We start from the raw sequence: 18,604 nt of genomic DNA on the forward strand, positions 1-18,604 counted from the left end.
GCGGCTTCTGGTTTATAGTTTAAAGTGCAGCATGATTTGTTGATTCAAATCACTGAGCCCACTGGTCAAAACAAGGCCGATCTAGGACACTAATTTGTTTCATAATGTTATATACAAGATAGATTCACTTTGTAAGTTTCAAGGTAAGATCAGCAGTTACATCTGAGGGAAGTGTATCCATGTGTGTGGTGTTATGTGTTTGCGATGTGCAAGTACAACTGAATTTCTATTTGAAAGTGACAACTAGAAATATGGGGTTAGAAATTAACGTAAAAATAAAGGACAGAACAAGATTTTGGTATAATGTTGTTTAAGTTGAAACGCTAAGCAAACAGATGACAATATATTTAATTGAATTTTGTTTTATTTTATTTATTTGTTCTTATTATTTTTACACACTGGAGATTGCCTGTGGACTTTTTTACGGACATTTTTTTTAAAGAATGTTTTATGAGCCACCTGTCAGGAGCAGTGGGTGTCCCCAATGGAGCATCCTCTGACCGGAGATGTTCCTTATGAGTACCTAGCTGGTGGATTAGCATTCAGTGCAAATCTGGGTATTTGGGAGTAGATAATGCAAACAAGGAAGTTTTGCCTTACATGATCAAAACATATTTAAAGGTACAGGATGTAATTTTGTAAAGGTGACATGTCATGTGCAAGATTCCATTTAAACACAAAGTTAAAATCATACATGGAGATATAAATGTTTGATGTCGTACTGTGCAGGATTGTAGCCAAAGGAACAGCATTTACATGGAAAAAAAAAAAAGTTTTATTTTGGGCTAAAAAGTTACATATTGTGGCTTTAACAATTCTAGCATGAGTAAAAACTTTGCACAGCTACTAATACCTTCTATCCCAAAGTACTTCTCTATTTGCCAACATTACCCTGTAAACTTATTCCAAGTGATTCCTCCACTAGGCCACATCTCTTTATTTCCACTTCTTTTTAAAATAGCACAATCCATTTTTGAAGCTTCATTTCTTGTTGATAGTGCGCAGAGTTATGAGTTTTGATCAAGAGGCTCTAGGCGTGCGATGGAGTCGGGATTGAGTCTGGCAGGGATTGTTGCCACTGTCTTCCATTCTTCCGTGTGCAGTTCACTGTGTTTTCGCCTCATTACAGAAAGTAATAATGCAGTGAAGTCAAAAGAGCCACAGAGTGAAGGGGGAAGCAAAACAAGGCTGCTTTCTTTATTGGATTAATTAGAAGCCTCGCGAAGACCACCTGCAATAGACGCAAAACACCAGCCAGGCAAAAACTCATATCTTAGTCTGTTCCGTCAACCAAAGTACAAAACCCAAATTTTTTTAGCCGGAGGTAATTGATCTTTGAAATGACAGAGGAAGCTCTGTTTGTACTTTGAAAAACACTGGAGGCGTTTGATTGGAGCGCGATGTCCCTGCCTGCCTGTGTAATCACTAAATATTTAGCATTCAAATCTCAGTGCATGTAACATATGGTAAATATCCAAATTGTCCCGTCCAATATCAGACTGCTGCCTCGGTGGCGTCTTTCATCTCAGTAATGATTCGCTAGAAATATGATGGAATTCAGCACATTGTGAATAATGATTGATTTGTTTAATGCTATGAATTTGTTCATTAGGACTTAATGAGCTATTGCATTGTGATTAGTCGATGGGTTTGGTGTCGATACATGCCAAAATAACAAAGTAAAGTCCAACTAATGGCTTTTCGATTCCTCACTTTCTTGTATAAAATGTCAGAGCAAAGTTTTGTGACACGGAAATTCAACAGGCCAAATGTACACTGGGTTTAAGAAGCTTTCCTTATGAATTTATTATTAGTGGCAATCCCTAATATTGAAACTGTCTTTCATATAGTTTAATAATTTATAAGGTTACAATTAGAGTGCAGAACATATAAATCCCTTATGCATTTATGATGCATGCTAATATTGATAAGACCAAAATGAAGCGAGCACATTCAAATGCGGACTGAAATACATTTCCATTGTGTTACAGATACCACTTATAATTAAGCGGAGGCTCGCAGAGAATGGGAATAGAGAAGGGAATGTATTAAGAGAAGCACATTATAGTGTTTCTGAGGTGCACGTGGAGCTTTAGTGAATATTAAAGCACCAACAAAAAGGCAACAGCTGAAGCTTCATGAGAAAACGCTAAAGGAAGTGATTGTGGTTTTAGAGGTATCAGAGGAGCCAATGCTTTTAATGAGACAGCAGAGTGTTCATGCCAGGAAATGATAAGGTTATACAGGTTTGAATAACGGCACATACCTACTACACACAGACAAGAGCAAGTGTTTAGAGCACTGCAGCATGGCAGAGGCAGAGGCAGAGACAGAGAGACTTCTCTAAACAGTGGTAAGAATGCATTGTACCATGTTGTTAGAGTGTGCGTCTGAGCTGTGTGTCTACTGTATGTACATATGATTTGGCAGTGCGGTGCTAACACTCGGATATTAGCAGTGTAACAGTATAACAGCACACATAGACTTGTTAAGCCTTCTGTGGGCAGCCGTTTGATGAAACACACCCACTGTGTCTTTTGGAGGGCATTCTCTTATAGAGCTGTTGTTACAGGCTGAGTATGTGTGTGTGTGTGTGTGTGTTGTTCTGTACACCAACCCCTCATTCCCCTGCATGTGTGTGTGGATATGAGCAGAGGGGGATGTCACATAAGAAATGTCCTTTTTAATCAGGGGAAAAAATATAAAATGGCTCGGGAGCAAGGCGAGCATATTAATGTGGCTCATTTGCATACGCTCGTCAGCCAGGATACGTTTATAAAAAACACAAACTGGATTCGTCAGTTCATTTCACAGTATTCCATTGTCTATCTGCCTTTGTTATATGTTAAAGATAAAGGCAGAAATCAAATTGAAGAAAAGGGCAAGCTGCTATCTCCCTAAATGAGCAACAGCTCATCAGCCTAGTTTAAATCACAGATTTCTATTCCAAAAGGCAGCCAGCCGCCTCTGTAAAAAAGGGCCTATTCAAATCAGGTCTGCCCTGATATAGGCACGAAGGCTGCTGATAGAGCTGGTGTCACATAAATACAATTTAGAACCGTGCGTCGCTTGGATCAGTCTAACAAAGTTTTATCCTTTTTGCCAACCATAAATGTACACACAGTATTCTACACTATTTTATCTTTTTTATTATTAAGCTCGACTCCAATGAGGAAAGAATTATTCAAGTCACAGGAGAATAAGATGTCAAGATAAGCCATAAATTTAAGCTTTTCCTGGCATGTCATACAGTAAGTCTGTGACTACCGAACATAGCGTGGCCATTATATTTGAGATGCATTCAGTTCAACTGCTTTATGATACTTGTGGCTATTTCAAAGGGCAGCCCACAAGTGTCACATTCCTTTGGACAGAAGTGGAAGCTGTTACAGTGTCTAATTCATGCCCAAGAGATAAGAATCCGGCATGGACTGTGTGTTGGAGGGGACAAGGTCTACAGAACAGGCACCCCTTATGTCTACTAACCTCCCACTGAAGAGGAGAGGAGGACAAATGAGAGAGAAATGTCAAATGAATGTGAAAACAAATGAATAAGACACATGGTCCGTGCCAGAGAGACAGTGGGGGAGTAGGAAGAGAGACAAGAGATGTTTTGGTCCTTACATGCCCTTAGTGCCCCTCACTACCTTATGTACATAATGTCATGCAGTATGTTTAATGTGGGCGTGATCAAGTCCTCTTTTAAGGGTCTCTTAGTGAGCACTTTTATTTTCAAAGTGAACACACCTACTACACATGCATTATATATGGCCTTACTAGAATAGATTTTTGTTGTTCATTATAATCATGCATTATAGCACTGTTGCTGCCACTGCTGCCAGGCCGCATACTAATCAGCTTAATGAGATATTATACAATATTTTGTTGACCAAAGCAGAACTGTGGTTATTATTTCTGTGGGCTTGACCCCTGCCAGCAGCCAGAGGAAGTGTGCACATACAAGTGTACCTCTCCATCTGGAGAGCAGATGGAACTGTATTAAAGCTGTTGTTCTTTTATTTAAGCACATATGAAAGAAAGCACATTTAGGGATGTTAATCTCTGCTCATTATTGTGGATCTCTGTGTGTGGTAGTGTATGGAAGTACATCTGCTCCAATCTATTCTGAAGAGTCAGACTTTAAGTACTTTGGAAACTTAACATTATGAGTATTTGTCCACCCAGAATATAATAAAAGGTGTAAGATAAATGAGGTTGTGTAACTCGAGCTAAAGGTTTCACATCAAATTGTAGCTTTGCTCTTGAGGACTGTATTGCATCATTACAGTGTCATGTCAGTGAGATAAGAGTGTTTACAGGAGTAACCCTTTGGTTTAAGTGCCATTGTTAATATCATAATTGTAGTATTGCTGTGGCGTCCCTGTCAATGTGCCTGGTTCCATTCATTAAGGCGTGTAATTGGAGGAATTCTGATAGGATGGGCACAAGTAGCTTAATTATACACTGCACACCGTGTTTACTGAGTAATTGTTGTATCTAAAATAATACATAATTTTGTAAAAGTTTTGTTGACATTATAAGAATGTCATGTCTCCAGAACACCTAGGCCTACATCAGCCACTTTAACATGACTCATACTTTTATGCCTTCATTAAACTAACCCTGTGCTTTTGTTGTGTGCTTGTTGCTGCAGGATGGAAGACTCGAGTTTGTGCCTTGGTGTGTCATCAGGAGTGCCTGATGCAGAAGCCCATCTCAACAGTGCAGTTCTAAATGGACGCTATCCCATCAGTCAGAAGCTTCACCAGCTCACTGCCCAACTAGGCCACGCCTTCCCCAACCTACACCGCCCGCAACCAATTCCTGAGGAGAAGGCAGCTACACCTCTGGATGAGAAAACCCACCACACTGCCCTGGCAAGTCAGCCAATCAGCAGTCAGATGGCACTTTTGGCCAATCAGCTCAACCGAGACATCGATGCAGGTGCCTTAAGTGGGCTAAATGGTCGGGTTGATTTGCAGCAGTTCCTGAATGGCCAGAATTTGGGCATAATGTCCCAAATGAATGACATCGAGGATGATGCCCGCAAGAACAGAAAGTATCCCTGTCCACTGTGTGGCAAGCGCTTCCGCTTTAACAGCATCTTGTCCCTGCATATGCGTACACATACCGGAGAGAAGCCCTTTAAATGCCCCTACTGTGACCACCGAGCTGCTCAGAAAGGCAACCTGAAGATCCACCTCCGCACCCATAAACTGGGCAACTTGGGGAAAGGGCGAGGCCGTGTGCGTGAGGAGAACAGGCTGCTCCATGAGCTGGAGGAACGAGCTATTCTCAGAGACAAACAGATGAGAGGAAGTGGAAGTATCATCCCCACTCCCCCCACACCCCTCCTGGGTCTCAACAACAGCACCACCCATCAGCCACAGCTCGGCTCAGCCTGTGGCCTGCTCCAGCCATCGGGCCTGGGCACTCCAGAGACCCTGTCCCAGCCCTCCTCCTCACCAAAGCCCACCGGAGCTTTGGACGATCAGCTGAACCCAGCCACAGGTTTCCGCTGTACCTTCTGCAAAGGCAAATTTAAGAAGAAAGAAGAGCTGGATCGTCATATCCGTATACTCCACAAGCCCTACAAATGTACTCTGTGTGAGTTTGCTGCCTCACATGAAGAGGACCTGATAAGTCATGTTGAGAAGGCCCACATCACCGCTGAGACTACACAGGGTGCGGGGTCAGGTGGAGCTGGAGGAACGCAGGTGGCCAATGAGTTCCGCTGTGATGTTTGTGGGCAGGTCTTCAGCCAGGCCTGGTTCCTGAAGGGCCATATGCGCAAACATAAGGACTCTTTTGAACACTGCTGTCAGATCTGTGGCCGTCGTTTCAAGGAACCCTGGTTTCTCAAGAACCATATGAAGGTGCATCTGAACAAGCTTGCCATCAAGAGTAAGCCCCCGCAGCCCAGTGAACAAGACATGGCAGCAGTCAACAGTATGGGCAATCTGGCTCAGGAGGCCCATGCTAACCTTTACTCTCGCTACATCTCCTGCCTGCAAGGAGGCTTTCTTTCACCTGACAAGCAGGGCCTCAGTGAGCAACACCAAATGCTGGCTAAAGCCGGAATCGCTATGAAAGAAAAAGAGATGTTGGGAAAACTCCTGGGGCCGATGGCAGCGGGCATGGGCCACGGGCTGGATGAGAATGAAAAGCGTTCACTCCTCGGTTGTCTTAACCTGGTGCCCCCTCTCAAGTCCAGCTGTATGGAGCGTCTTCAGGCTGCTGCAAAGGTGGCAGAGATGGATTCTCTCAATAACTACCAGGCCTGGCAGCTGATGGCTCGTGGCATGGCTATGGACAGAGCTTTCATGCCCAAGGAGCAGCATCCACACCAAATGCACCCCGGGCAGGAGGATGAGAATAGTGGGTCTATGGCCTATTCTAAAGACAAACCAGACTACTCCATGATTGGTTCTACTGATAGCTCCAAACAGAAGCTGTCTGAGGCCCTGCAAGGCTCCAAGCTCGGCAGCGGAGCTCTGATGTCCATGAAGGAAGATGGCAGAGGCTTTGACAGTCACCGCGACCTTCTGTCACACCACGGTGCTGGAGATGCACCTGCAGGCCTAGCTGGTTTAGGTGGCCCAAACTTAGACTTTGGCATTTCCAACATGAAGGAGAAACCCTCCGAGTGCCCTGACTGTGGCCGGGTCTTCCGCACCTACCACCAGATGATTGTCCACTCACGCATCCACGGCAAGGACCGCAGGAGCATGGAGGAGGCCCTGGACGAGCGCCGCGGGTCAGCCAGTGATCCAGAGTCCCAGTCCATTAGCCGATCCACCACCCCCGGTTCCTCCAACGTCACCGAGGAGAGCGCCATGGGAGGGGCCCACTCACAGACAGGCAGTGTCCAGGACGACAGCCCACACCCCTCGTCCCCATCTTCAGGTAAGATATACTAATAGTTTAACTCCATACACTTTCTTCCTTTTAAATAATATACAGTTTATATTCAGTTTAATTTGATGAACTAGATAATCATGGACAGAATTTTTAGGCATTCTTCAAGTTTTTTAGGATCTGGCAGAAAATGTTCATACTTTTTATCTGCGAAAAGTTGGGTTATTTTTGTTTAATCTGCAAATACAGTATTGTACCTGAACTTGCATTTTACATCGAAAACAGGTTATGAAATTCCAATTCTCTTGCAATTACTCTTGAGCCTTATTAACTTAAATGGACTCACCCTGGCAAGACAGATACCTGCTTTGGCAATGCAGCTACACTGCAGGTTAGCGGCTTATGTCCCCCCGGAACATGAGTAAAGACTAGGAGCAGAGGGACCTACTCATTTTAAGCAAAGTGATTAATAAATGCCTTTAATAAATGCGTTGGAGACAGCTCTACCCCCCTCCCTTCGCTCCTCTTCCTCCTCTTCCTTTCCCCGGCAAACACGGGCCGGCTGGGGCTAGATAAGTATATGTTTAGTGGGATTAAGGGAGGCTCGTTGCTAATGATTACACAAGTTTTTAAAGGTAACTTTCGCTCGCTCCTCAGGGCACCGCGCCGGCGTTAAGAAGCGCGAGCGGTAATTAGGTCACGACTGTGCGATAATCAGTCGGTTTAAGCTAAACAAGACACTAATTAAAGATATACATATAAAGCAGGTCAAAACGAAAATCTGTGAACTTCATTTGCGAAAGCGGCTATGTGCTTTTAAGTCTTTTGAGAGGGAAAAATATATAAATAATATAAATATAAATCAGCGGCTTAGCTTAAGGCTGTAAGCAACTTAATTCCAGCAGTGTTTATTTATCCACAGAGGCATGAAGTCCTTATCGTGCTCGTGTAGTGTGATGGGTTTGAACATAGGATGGGCTATGTTTATTTTAATCTAAGAAATAATAACAGACAACCCCCCACCCCAATTAGGAATTAATGAAAATGAGAACGAGATAAAAACCTATTTTCTTTATAGAGACTATTAAACATAACACTTTCTCAACAGGGTGGGGGTGTAGCGGATGTAATTATCTTCTGAATTTTAATGCTGCAACTTTCCCTCTCTCTCTATGTCTCTCCCCTTCTCCCTCACTCTCTTTCCCTCTTTCTTTCTTTCTTTCTTTCTGTCTGTCTGTCTCTTTTGACTTAAGCGCTTTGAATCTGATGAGAACAGCTTCGACAACTTCAGAAGTGCTGTGTTAACATCCAGCCGAGTAAACGCTAAGAGAAGAAAAATAAGCGGGTTAAAATAATCATTGACAAAAAAAAAAAAAAAAAGCAATGTGTTTTTAAAAAAGCAAATGTTAACGGAGTATAATGAGGCGCGTTTGATTTAGCTGTAAGTGGTGAAATCCTCTCCCTCAGGCATCGTCTTGAAGGGAGGAGAGGAGGATTAAAGCAGACAACACTGAATAAAACAAAGACTAATGTCTAAATTGTAATTCAGAATGTTGGAGACTCTCTCATTGCAAGTGCAGTAGTTAACGACAATGTGTTTTTGTTGTTTTTTGTTTATTTATTTTTTTATCAATAGACTTGTAAACTACCATGATCATTATTATGCTTACTACTGTGAGTATATAGTACACTGTTGCCCTAAAGTTTGAAACTGCATTCGCGTTCATAATGATAATGTTGGAGTCTGTCTCAGTGCAAGTGCAGTAGTTAATAAAAACGTGGCACTGTATTCAGACATATGACTTGTTCTTTTTATTATTTTGTCAGTAGATGTGTAAACTATTATGATTAAAATGCTTACCAATGTGAGTATAGGCTACACTGTTATCGAAGCTTTAAAACTGAATTCATGTTGTGTACACAGTAATAAAATGTATGTTAAAATTTCCTACACACAGCCATAACTTGCATGACAATTGGCAAAAAAAATAAATAAATACAAATAAATAAATAAATAAATAAATAAATGATAATAATAATAATAATAATAATAATGATAATAATAATAATAATAATGTTTACTGTTAGGTCATTGATGTAGGTATAAATTTAACTATCAACCATTAATCATTTTGCCTCCTCAGCTGTGGTCATAAGCAGGTTACCTATATTGCTCAATTTGTTGCCTTATAGACAGTTACCTTCAGTATAACTTGGTAATCTTTCGTGGCCTAAATAAGGTGTTCTTAAAATGTAAACCAAAACAAAAAAACTAGAGTCCTAAACCATAATGCAGTTTGTCTCTGAGCGAGTAACAGAAATTACATCATACCACTATACTTTCTAACCCACTTAGTACACAGTTGAAAATCATGGACTCATCACTATCCCCAACTGCCCAGATCTTTTCAAACAATCTTTTGAGACTCACTTTTTTTTGATCTGACAAACTGCACCAAATAATTAGACACCGCGTGCACATATCTCGAACGTCTCCTTTGCGGTTGTGCTGAAAAAAAAAAAGTGAGAAGTAAACAGATATGAAAATGAAAAGCGTCTTCAATATGCTTGTTTTTGCTACTTCCTGTTTTTTCATCAAGTAGCAATGAAAGAAAAACTTGTCTTTTCTTCACAACTTAGACAATGTGATTTTCTTTCGGGGCTCAGGGACTCTCAAATTAGAAAGCTTTGATGTGTGAGAAAAATGTGTTTGAATATCATGCGGAGTTAGGTGCCATGGTTCTAGCCTAGTTTGTTGTGTGCACTTGTGGTACGTATCAGTTCTTTACGCCGAAAAAAAGGTTTAAATTCAGAATGTTTATGTTGTTTTTAGTAGTTCTTTTCACCGTTAATTTTCTTTGTTTATCACATTAGGTATTTATAATGTGTTTGAATGCAGTTTTTGAGAGAAAAACGTGGTCTGTGGTTTCCATTTAACAGGAAATTGTAATTTGAAGTGTTGATGTAATACAAAAATACAATACAAAAAGCCAGTAGAGGTCTGAACTACTGCGTTAGATTTTATGAATATTTGCAGAGGACATTTACTCCTTTGTCTAAAATCGTCAGTGGAAGACAATTCTTAATTCATATGATTTTAAGAGCACCATCGCACAGAAATACTTTGAAACAAACTCAACAAAGCTCAAAATGACTCAAATCAATACTGAAATCCTGCATTCCAATTTTACAGTGTACAACTTTTTTGCAGTGTGCGTGCCTCCTCTAACTTACAGGATGTGGCTACTGTACTGTTTTATCATATTATCTCAACTTCTCTTTCACTCCCTGTCTTTCTCTTTCTTTCTTCCTTTCTCTCTCTCACCCCCCCCCCCCTCACAATCTCTCACTGAAAAATATAACAATCCCGTCAATGTGTGTCTGCGTGCACCTGCTACCGCGGCTGCCATGCCACCTACCCACGGCGATTCTGAGTTAAACTTAAATTATAGTAATCAACAATAACATCTCAACTGTGAAAGAAGGTCAACTCCGGCGCTTTTGTCTTTGAGAGCGCACTTGTTTAAAAGCAATGAGTGAAAAAAAAAGAAGAAAAAAAAATACAAGAAAAGGGAGATGGGAGGAAAATAGGCAGGCCTGTGTCAGCAATGTCCTCCACAGACCTTTCGTATTATAGAGTAGCACACCAGCTAACCTTGAACATGTTCCCTATTCTTTATTTGAGCGAAAACAAAGAGATAATTACATTTATGCGCGGCGTCATCTGTCTTTTTATTTGCTGTCCTCAGATCCACCTGCTATTCTTACGCCTCACACTTGTGATTAGGGTAAATGGAATCATTGTACACATTTGGTTAGCAAGTTTAAAGCAGACATATTGTGCTCGTGTCTGTTATATAGCTCTAATCTATGGCACCCGTAGATCGTTATGTTATAATTTGCACATTTTAAGTCGCAATATTCATCTAGAACGACTTAATAAAAGAAACAAGTGGGGAAACTTCTGGGTGGGAAAAGGACGGTGCCCAGTGGGAGCTGACGTCGGCGTAAACGTCATCACAACGTAGAACTGTGTAGCTATCAGCACCTCCGATGAATAGCTGCAGATCACGCTAGAGAGCAACGGATTTTTCTTTTCATTTGTACCATAATATTGAGAAAATAAAAGTACGGAATGAAGTAAGTACAGAGCGATGGGCGTGTACCAGTGGCGGTGAAAACGGGGATTGATCGGCAATATGGCGTCTTGAAAATAAGCGATTAAAGATTGCACAAACCTGCACAAATCGCTCCAAAAACAACGTTGAGGGAGTAAATGAGAAGGGGAAACAACTATAACATGGTTAAAAGCTCTGAAAAAGCTCTGAAAAGATTATATTTAGCATTGTTGGTCAGATTTTTAGGGTCATTGCACAAACACTGAACAAAAAGTGTGATTTATCTTAAAAGGCAAACACAAGCAACCAAATGAAGCAATAATTTTCTATAACATTTTGCATGACTTTCTACATTGTCCAAGGTTAAATGCTGTATTTCTGTAACCTATTGGAGGTTTCATTTGGAAATCAACAACGCTGTTTATCACTTACTCACTTATTACTCTATGTGAGAAACTTGAGTCTTCAGAATATCACAGTTCGAAGAGAAAGACAAACCGAAAAACATAACTTGACAAAAATCTCGACTATAAACAACGGTATCTCAATTTTAGCTTCTATAAAGGCCTTACATTTTTTCCTACATGTTAAGTTGTGTTTTAAAATGTTTTGTCCTATATGCTTTATTGGACAATGGAAATGCGATGTGAATACAAATGTGAAATGGGGGTGACGATTTGGGAGAGACATTCATTCGAAAATGCATTAAGATGCTGGTTGGTTTTAGCCCAAAGACATTTGATGCAGTGCGATAGAACGTATACTATAGATGTATGCTATTTACATTTACAACTCATTACAGTAAGTGTCATGCAATTTACATATGCATCACTGAAAACAAGACAAATATGACATTTAAAATAGCTTAAGTGATCATTTGGCAGCCGTCATGCCCCTCTAGTCAATGTTCAAATGTTACTAATTGTGTAAAAGGAGGTTTTGCTGTGTGTGTAAGGCCTAAAGCGGCGTAGACTAGTCAGCTTAAACCCACTCGTACCTCTGCTCCTGGTTTAAAGGGCTCTCCCTCTGGCTTTCTCTTTCTCTCTCTCGGCGGAGAATCCCTCGTGTCTACATTTATTTAAAGAAGAAGGAAAAAAAAGCGAGGGAGGAAGAGCGTTTAACATGGCGGGGATTAGCCTGTATATCCTTGGGTCTTTACCGCGGCTCAAACAAGCAGGCAAAATGCTCACTCCATACAAATTGAAATTGGATTTGCCGACTTGCCGCCTAAGGTTATAAAGCGTGGATATTCATCTAATTGCGTCGTTACAATGGGGGCGTAATTACACATGCGGACAAACTCTTACAGTTGTAATTACTGTGTCATTAAGAAATAAAGTGGCGCCAAACAAGATCCACAAAATGCAGGGTGACAAACCTGATCCAAGCGGCTATTAACAAGTCACTCACTCACTCAGCCTTCAACAGGTTATAGACACGAGCATGAAAGTCTATTAAACATGTTTACAAATCCAATATAGTGTGTCTAAATATGGCATCAAGCGCATGAAACGATCACACTATCTTAATTACTAATGCCTTTTTATTTAGAGTACAGCGAGGTGGCATGACTACCTCACAGCAAGATGGTCCCGGGTTCAGACAGTCTGGATGGAGTTTGCATGTTCTTCCTGTGTCTATGTATGATTCTTCTAGGTCACATGTGTCAAACTCAAGGCCCGTGGGCCAAATGCGGCCCGCTATGTCACTTTATGTAGCTCGTGACAATGTAAATTAAAACGTATGACTGTCTTAAAATATCAGTTTATCAGGAGATACACAGTTACACAGCCATTTTCTCATATCTATGCAAATCCACATGCAATATTTGTAACTTGAGTAAATAATAAATATAGAAACGGTTAATTAACAATATTAAAAAGTAGTTGCATTTATTTTACATTACATTTGAGTACATTTACTTATATTTACCTTTGAGAGCAACTATTTTTTGATGTGGCCCACTGTGAAAATGAGTTTGACACCCCTGTTCTAGGTGTTTTGGTTTTGGTTATCACTGTAACATGTATACCTTTACATAGAATACATTAGACGTACAGAATAGAATTGCAAATACCAGTCCTAAAGTAGAGCCAGCACATCATGTATAGTACTAAAAAGTATAGTAGTAGTAAAGCCTAGCAATTGATGTGTCCGTGCAATCTATATTTTAACTTTTTAGATAGATTTAACTACATTAAAATACTATGGGAGTACTGTTTATATGTATATTCACTTGGATACCCCTACTTTTCTCAAACTTTGTGGTTTTATACACAGAAAGGGCTAACGCACAGTAATATCGAAAGTGCTACCCACCCATATACTACTTAAACTTACGCGTATATCTCTTGTATTCACTTCACCTCACTTTGCGCATAAACAAATCACTTTCCTTTTAACACTGCCAACCCTATTTGACCCATTCTTCTGAGCCCGCACCCCACCCAACTTCCCCCAGCCGCACTTCCCCTCCCTCCCTCACCCGTCATGTCATATCGGTGTTTTTTCTGTGTGTGTGTGTGTGTCACCAAACTTAAATAGACAGTCATTGTGTTAGTGGTTTGCATTCAATCCCCTTTCGCCGTTGTATTTCCGTATTACAGTAGGTCAGAGCTCTGGTGCCTGCCGAATGATAAAAGTCCCCATTCAAATGTGCTAATTGTCAGTGTGCTCCGATGATTGACACGTCTTGGATAAATGCAGACTTAGTATTTTTGTACACGCTCGCACAATATAAAAGGCCAATTTATTCCTCTGTTCTGTCTTTCTCTCTTCTTTTCATTTGATTCCGCATGTTCATGACTTTTCTCCCTCTCTCTCTCGTAGACGAAAATTTGTCAATATTACCCTCGGCGAGAATTAGCAAAGGCCCTTTTTCGTGTTTTTAAATGTATTTTTTTTGAAGAATTCCAATTGTATTCCTAGGAGAGAGTTTGATCGAGGAAAAGGGAAGTTGTGGCGTTTTCCCGGGTAGCAGTGGATGAAGCTTTGGACCAATATGAAACGTGTATCGGCCACTTTTATGTCTTAATGACCGTGTTTGATTCTCAGCTTGGTTATGAAGAGATGACACAAAGAAAGGGAGGAAAAGGTGATAGAACAAGAGGGGAGATTGCGATGGTGAGGGAAAGAGTACATGAAAAAAAGCTACAGAAGGAGGAGTAGAGTGAATGATGACGAGTAAACATCACTGGATCGTACCGTTCTTTTGTTTTGACAAGTTATGTGACGTTTACGGCCGAATCTCATCTGTTGAACTGCTCCTTAACCTGAGCATTTCATATCGAATCTAAAGTGTCAGATGTTTTTCTGTCTATTTTTTTCTACGTACTGAACAAACTTAAGAAACAGCAAGGAAGCAACGCAGATAATACATCCAACAGCTTTTTAAACATATTCCGTAAGTTGTAGTTTTGAAGTTTCCATTAGATAACACATTTTATTTCAAGTTTGGACCATAGACTGTCTAAAAAGTGGGCTAAGTGAGTGTGACGTCACCCGTAGCCATCAGCTCCGTTCAAATGAGGTTTGTCGAGGCTAGCGGTTACACGGGCGAAATGAAAGTAACACCTCTTCCTGCCTGCACTGCTGGTTTAGCGGAGCGGTTAGCAATGGTGTCAATCAAACTTGTTGCTAATGCTAATGGGAGTGACCTCGGGGAAAGAAGGCGCCTGATTCTTCTGTTAGTAATGTTCATTTTTCGATTTACTGACACAATAGCGAAATAAAAATACCAGAATCACATACAGCGGGTTAATACGAACGTGTGAAGACCAAAATGACGAGGCTCATTGCAGCGGATAGAGAGAGAGAGAGAGACGGTAGTTTTTCCATGTAAAGTGAATTGGAGCCAGAGTCGATGGAACAGGAAGCGCGCCCATGATCACTTCCTGTTTGGAATTCAGCCGCTAGCAGTTTAGCTGCTTTATGTCCATTTATATATACAGTCTGTGGTTTGGACAATACGGTAAATAGTCACAAATTTAAATCACACTTTTCCACCTTTAAGGCAATAAAAGCACTTTACATCAACGAAACACACTCTTGTCTTTTAAAGGTGCATTGTGTAACTTTTCTAGAGGAGGGTTTTCCATCTGCCTGTGACCTGATGTTGTTGCTTTTGTCAGGAACGCTCCACAATCTGTTATTAAATGTATCTGTCTTGCATTTATTCAATTATAAGTGTTTTTATTACACAAACAAACTTGAAAAACATGCGTTATTATTGTGAGCCGGATCTCCTCTTCACAGATCCGACCTGTAACTCGGCCCGATGGCGTCCTCTGCTTGTCTCCATGTCAATAGATAGGTTTAACGCCATGGTATGAAACATTCCAGAGAAAACAACGATACATCTCAATGGAAACATGCAGATGATGGACCATCTACGTCCGCCAGTAAAGTTACATAGTGCATCTTTAATTAATGAAAGAGCCAAAAAGTCCCATCGCTAGCTTTAACCATGCCAAAAAGCAGATTTACTTTTTCGCTTCTCGTTTGCATGCCTTCCATTCCATCAGCGGCGTCAACCTTCTCTTTCCTGTTTTATGTTTTTATAATTAAAACATAATATTTATCTTTCCATAACAGAAGGCTGCCGTACTGCGTCAGGTAGACTGCTTGCATATTAATATTCCTAATACATCAACAAGCTATCTGCTCCGGTGTCATTGCTAAAAGTCGCAAAGGGAGCGAAGGTGACTTGTCTGCAGAAGGGTTTATGTTGGGTTGAGAAATTCAACAAAAATGGAATGCAGTTGTAGAGAGAAAGAATAAAAAGCAAGACATAAATAAACATTAGACTCAAAAACAGAGCAGAATTGAAAAAGAGCAGTTGGGAGTTGCTATTATGATGCACAAAGGAATGCAAGTTTAAGTAAGGATTCCATTCACAATCTGCCGAAATCGTCTGGCTAAGTCGTCGTATTTGCAAAGCCTTCGCTCTCGATTTTTTTTTTTACATTTCCAAAATTTTGCAAATGTTAATCGTTAAAACGTTTTCAGTCTGTGTTGGTTAGATGGTCTTATATGGTTAAAATTTAGCATTTCAAAGTTGCAGTTCTTGAAGAGTAAGTTAGGGGTCTATTTAGTGTTTGCAGACATTTACTTTCAAATCTTGGTGCAGTGAAATGGTCACATTTGGTCACATTTTTATATAGCACTTTTCCAACTCACTCACACATTCACACACATAGGCCTGTCATGATAATTGGTATATCGACTTATAGTTAAATATATGAAAAGTGGAACAATATATTTCGGGCCTCGATATAAGTTTTGAGCTGTAGAGGGGTGAATAAGTCCCTTTTTATGGCTAATTATTGGTACTTCAAATATTTATTTGCTGCAGCTTGTGTCTTTTAATGAAACTATCTTCCATGAGGTGGGATTAATTACTGTTAAACAAGTCAGCGTGTTGGGTTAGCTACATGCAGCTTTGAAATGAATATGTGGATTCTGCTGAAACCTTTTGTTCCCTTGTGTTGTGAGCCACTGGCAAAAACTGCAAAATCTATTTTAAAAAAGTGATTCTTGCTAAAGTTGGAAATTGAAACATATTAGCACTTGCAAGGATACAAAGTAAAGCATTTTAAAACTCCTTGCTTTAAATATGGTAAAGCTGAAGAAAATGGATGGGTGAACTGATTCTTTTTTTTTTTTTTTTTTTGCATATTTTTTACCACTTTATTTCAGATTTTGAGCATACACTTAAACCATGAATTACTTGAAGTGAGCCGCTTTGATGACTATCATTTGAATCATTCTCATGTACTTTGAACATAAGGGCAGCATATCTTGCATTTATTAAAATACGGTAGTGCTTGTTGCTTTTAAAAAAGGAGTTGATAACCATATACATCATTTTATACTTGCTGTATATTCATTACTTGCATGTGGGCTGCAGTGACGACTCTATCATTTGGAACAGACTTATGCACTTTGCACAATAAAGGCGGTGAGGAGAAGCCAGTAAAAGTTCCGTGTGAGTTTATGTGTACTTCGCCCGGGGTTCAGATGGAGCGATGGAGCGATAGAGGGCCGGGCGAAGGGGCAGAGGGGGGAGGGGGGCATGGGAGGGAGTACGCCAAGTTCCTTTCTGTGTCTGCTGACAGCTGTCTGCCTCCGTCAATGCTGAATTCCTGTGAAATGAGGCAGGGCTGTGGCGGTCCGGAGAATGCAAATGGATGGAAGTGGATGTTTGAACAAGGAGGATTAAAAGGGAATGATTTAAAGGTGCACTATGTAACTTTTCCCAGTGGAGGCTTAGTCACCTTCTTGTCTCCATGGAGATGTATTGCTTTGCCTGTTAGGAGAATGCAAATGAATGGAAGTAGATGGCAGTTTTAACAAGATGAATAAAAAGGGAAATACTATGTAACTTTTTCTGGTAGAGGATCTGCCACCTTCTTGTTCTACTGGAGATGTTAATGTTTTGTCCTGAATGTTCCAGAGTATAACATTAAACGTATCTGTCTCCATGGAGACAATCAGGTGTTATAAAGAAGGCCTGTGGTGGTCTAGAGAGTGATCTAGGTGGATGGAAGTGGATGTTTGAGGGAAGTAAAAAGAAAAGAGTTAAAGATGCACTATGTAACTTTGGGAGATATATTGTATTATCTGGAATGTTCCAAAAGCATGGCATTAACATTATATCACCATGGATACAAGCAGGTGAACAAGTCAAGAGGCAACCCAGTTCACAGTGAGCATGCATGTTTCTGAGTATTTATTGGACAGTGTCAGACCATGGCCTCAGAACCTGGGCCCCCTGCCCATATTTACAGGTATAACTATCTGTAGGTCTATAGATGCCAAAGCTACTCACTCAGACAAACAAACAATTTGGTGGCCTCTCCAGTCATGACATGACAGAGCCAGGCCCAGCGCTGAGCACTATTAGCCTAGGCGGGACTAAGCCAATGCACCAGTGCTGGCCTGCAAGGGGACAATCTGATTGGTCAGTTTTAACGATAGGGCCAGCAGGTTGCAGACAGAAGGCCTAAGGAAAGAGAGGACATTTCTGAACGTGCAACCCTAAAAATATCACCAAATATGATAGGATCATATTTAAGTTATGTCTGAGAGAATTTTAGATCCAAAAATACAAAGCTGTGATGTAATTGATGTATTAAATGATTAGTTTTATATTTTTTGCTGAAATGTCAGGGCCAGCAAGGCCTTCTCTGCTGGCCCTGACATTTCAGCAAAAAATGTAAAACTAATCATGGCACACTTCTGATTTTTGAGAAATACAATCAAAGATAATTCCATACTGTGGAACAAGCAGCTGTTGTCATTTTGATCTTGATCCATAGTGCACTGTTACATTCACTTTTGAGACAGTATTTGCAACCATATTGTTTCAATGTTACATTTTACATTTCTCTCCAAAAGGTAATCTTTAGTGTACTTTCAATCCGGCGTGGTTGTAAATTAGTCGTAATTTGTGTTATCAAAACAATTGATGCTACTTATTCTGTACTTTTAGATGTACATTTGTCACATACACAGTTCAGGATATACTTATTCAAACAGACATAATTACTAACAACCTCATATACATTTGAATTTAGCGGAATATTGATTCAACAAATTAGTTTATTTGAAAAGATGAATTTTTGTCA

The 18,604-nt window shown here is 40.4% G+C and overlaps 1 protein-coding gene across 3 annotated transcripts in view; it reads left to right on the top strand.

Annotated features, from left to right (window-relative positions):
* Positions 1 to 18,604, top strand: part of znf536 (zinc finger protein 536) — a 294,307-nt gene that overhangs the window by 157,111 nt on the left and 118,592 nt on the right. For 2 of the 3 annotated variants that reach the window (XM_055231159.1, XM_033985229.2), the window contains exon 5: positions 4,655 to 6,906. In XM_055231159.1, coding sequence (XP_055087134.1) covers positions 4,656 to 6,906 — 2,251 coding nt within the window. In that variant the 5' untranslated portion in view covers position 4,655. Of the gene's footprint in view, positions 1 to 2,282; positions 2,354 to 4,654; positions 6,907 to 18,604 lie in introns of those variants that run through there. The other variant, XM_055231162.1, reaches the window with a different exon arrangement.

Source organism: Periophthalmus magnuspinnatus, chromosome 3 (genome assembly GCF_009829125.3).
Source record: "Periophthalmus magnuspinnatus isolate fPerMag1 chromosome 3, fPerMag1.2.pri, whole genome shotgun sequence".
Lineage (NCBI taxonomy): Eukaryota > Metazoa > Chordata > Actinopteri > Gobiiformes > Gobiidae > Periophthalmus > Periophthalmus magnuspinnatus.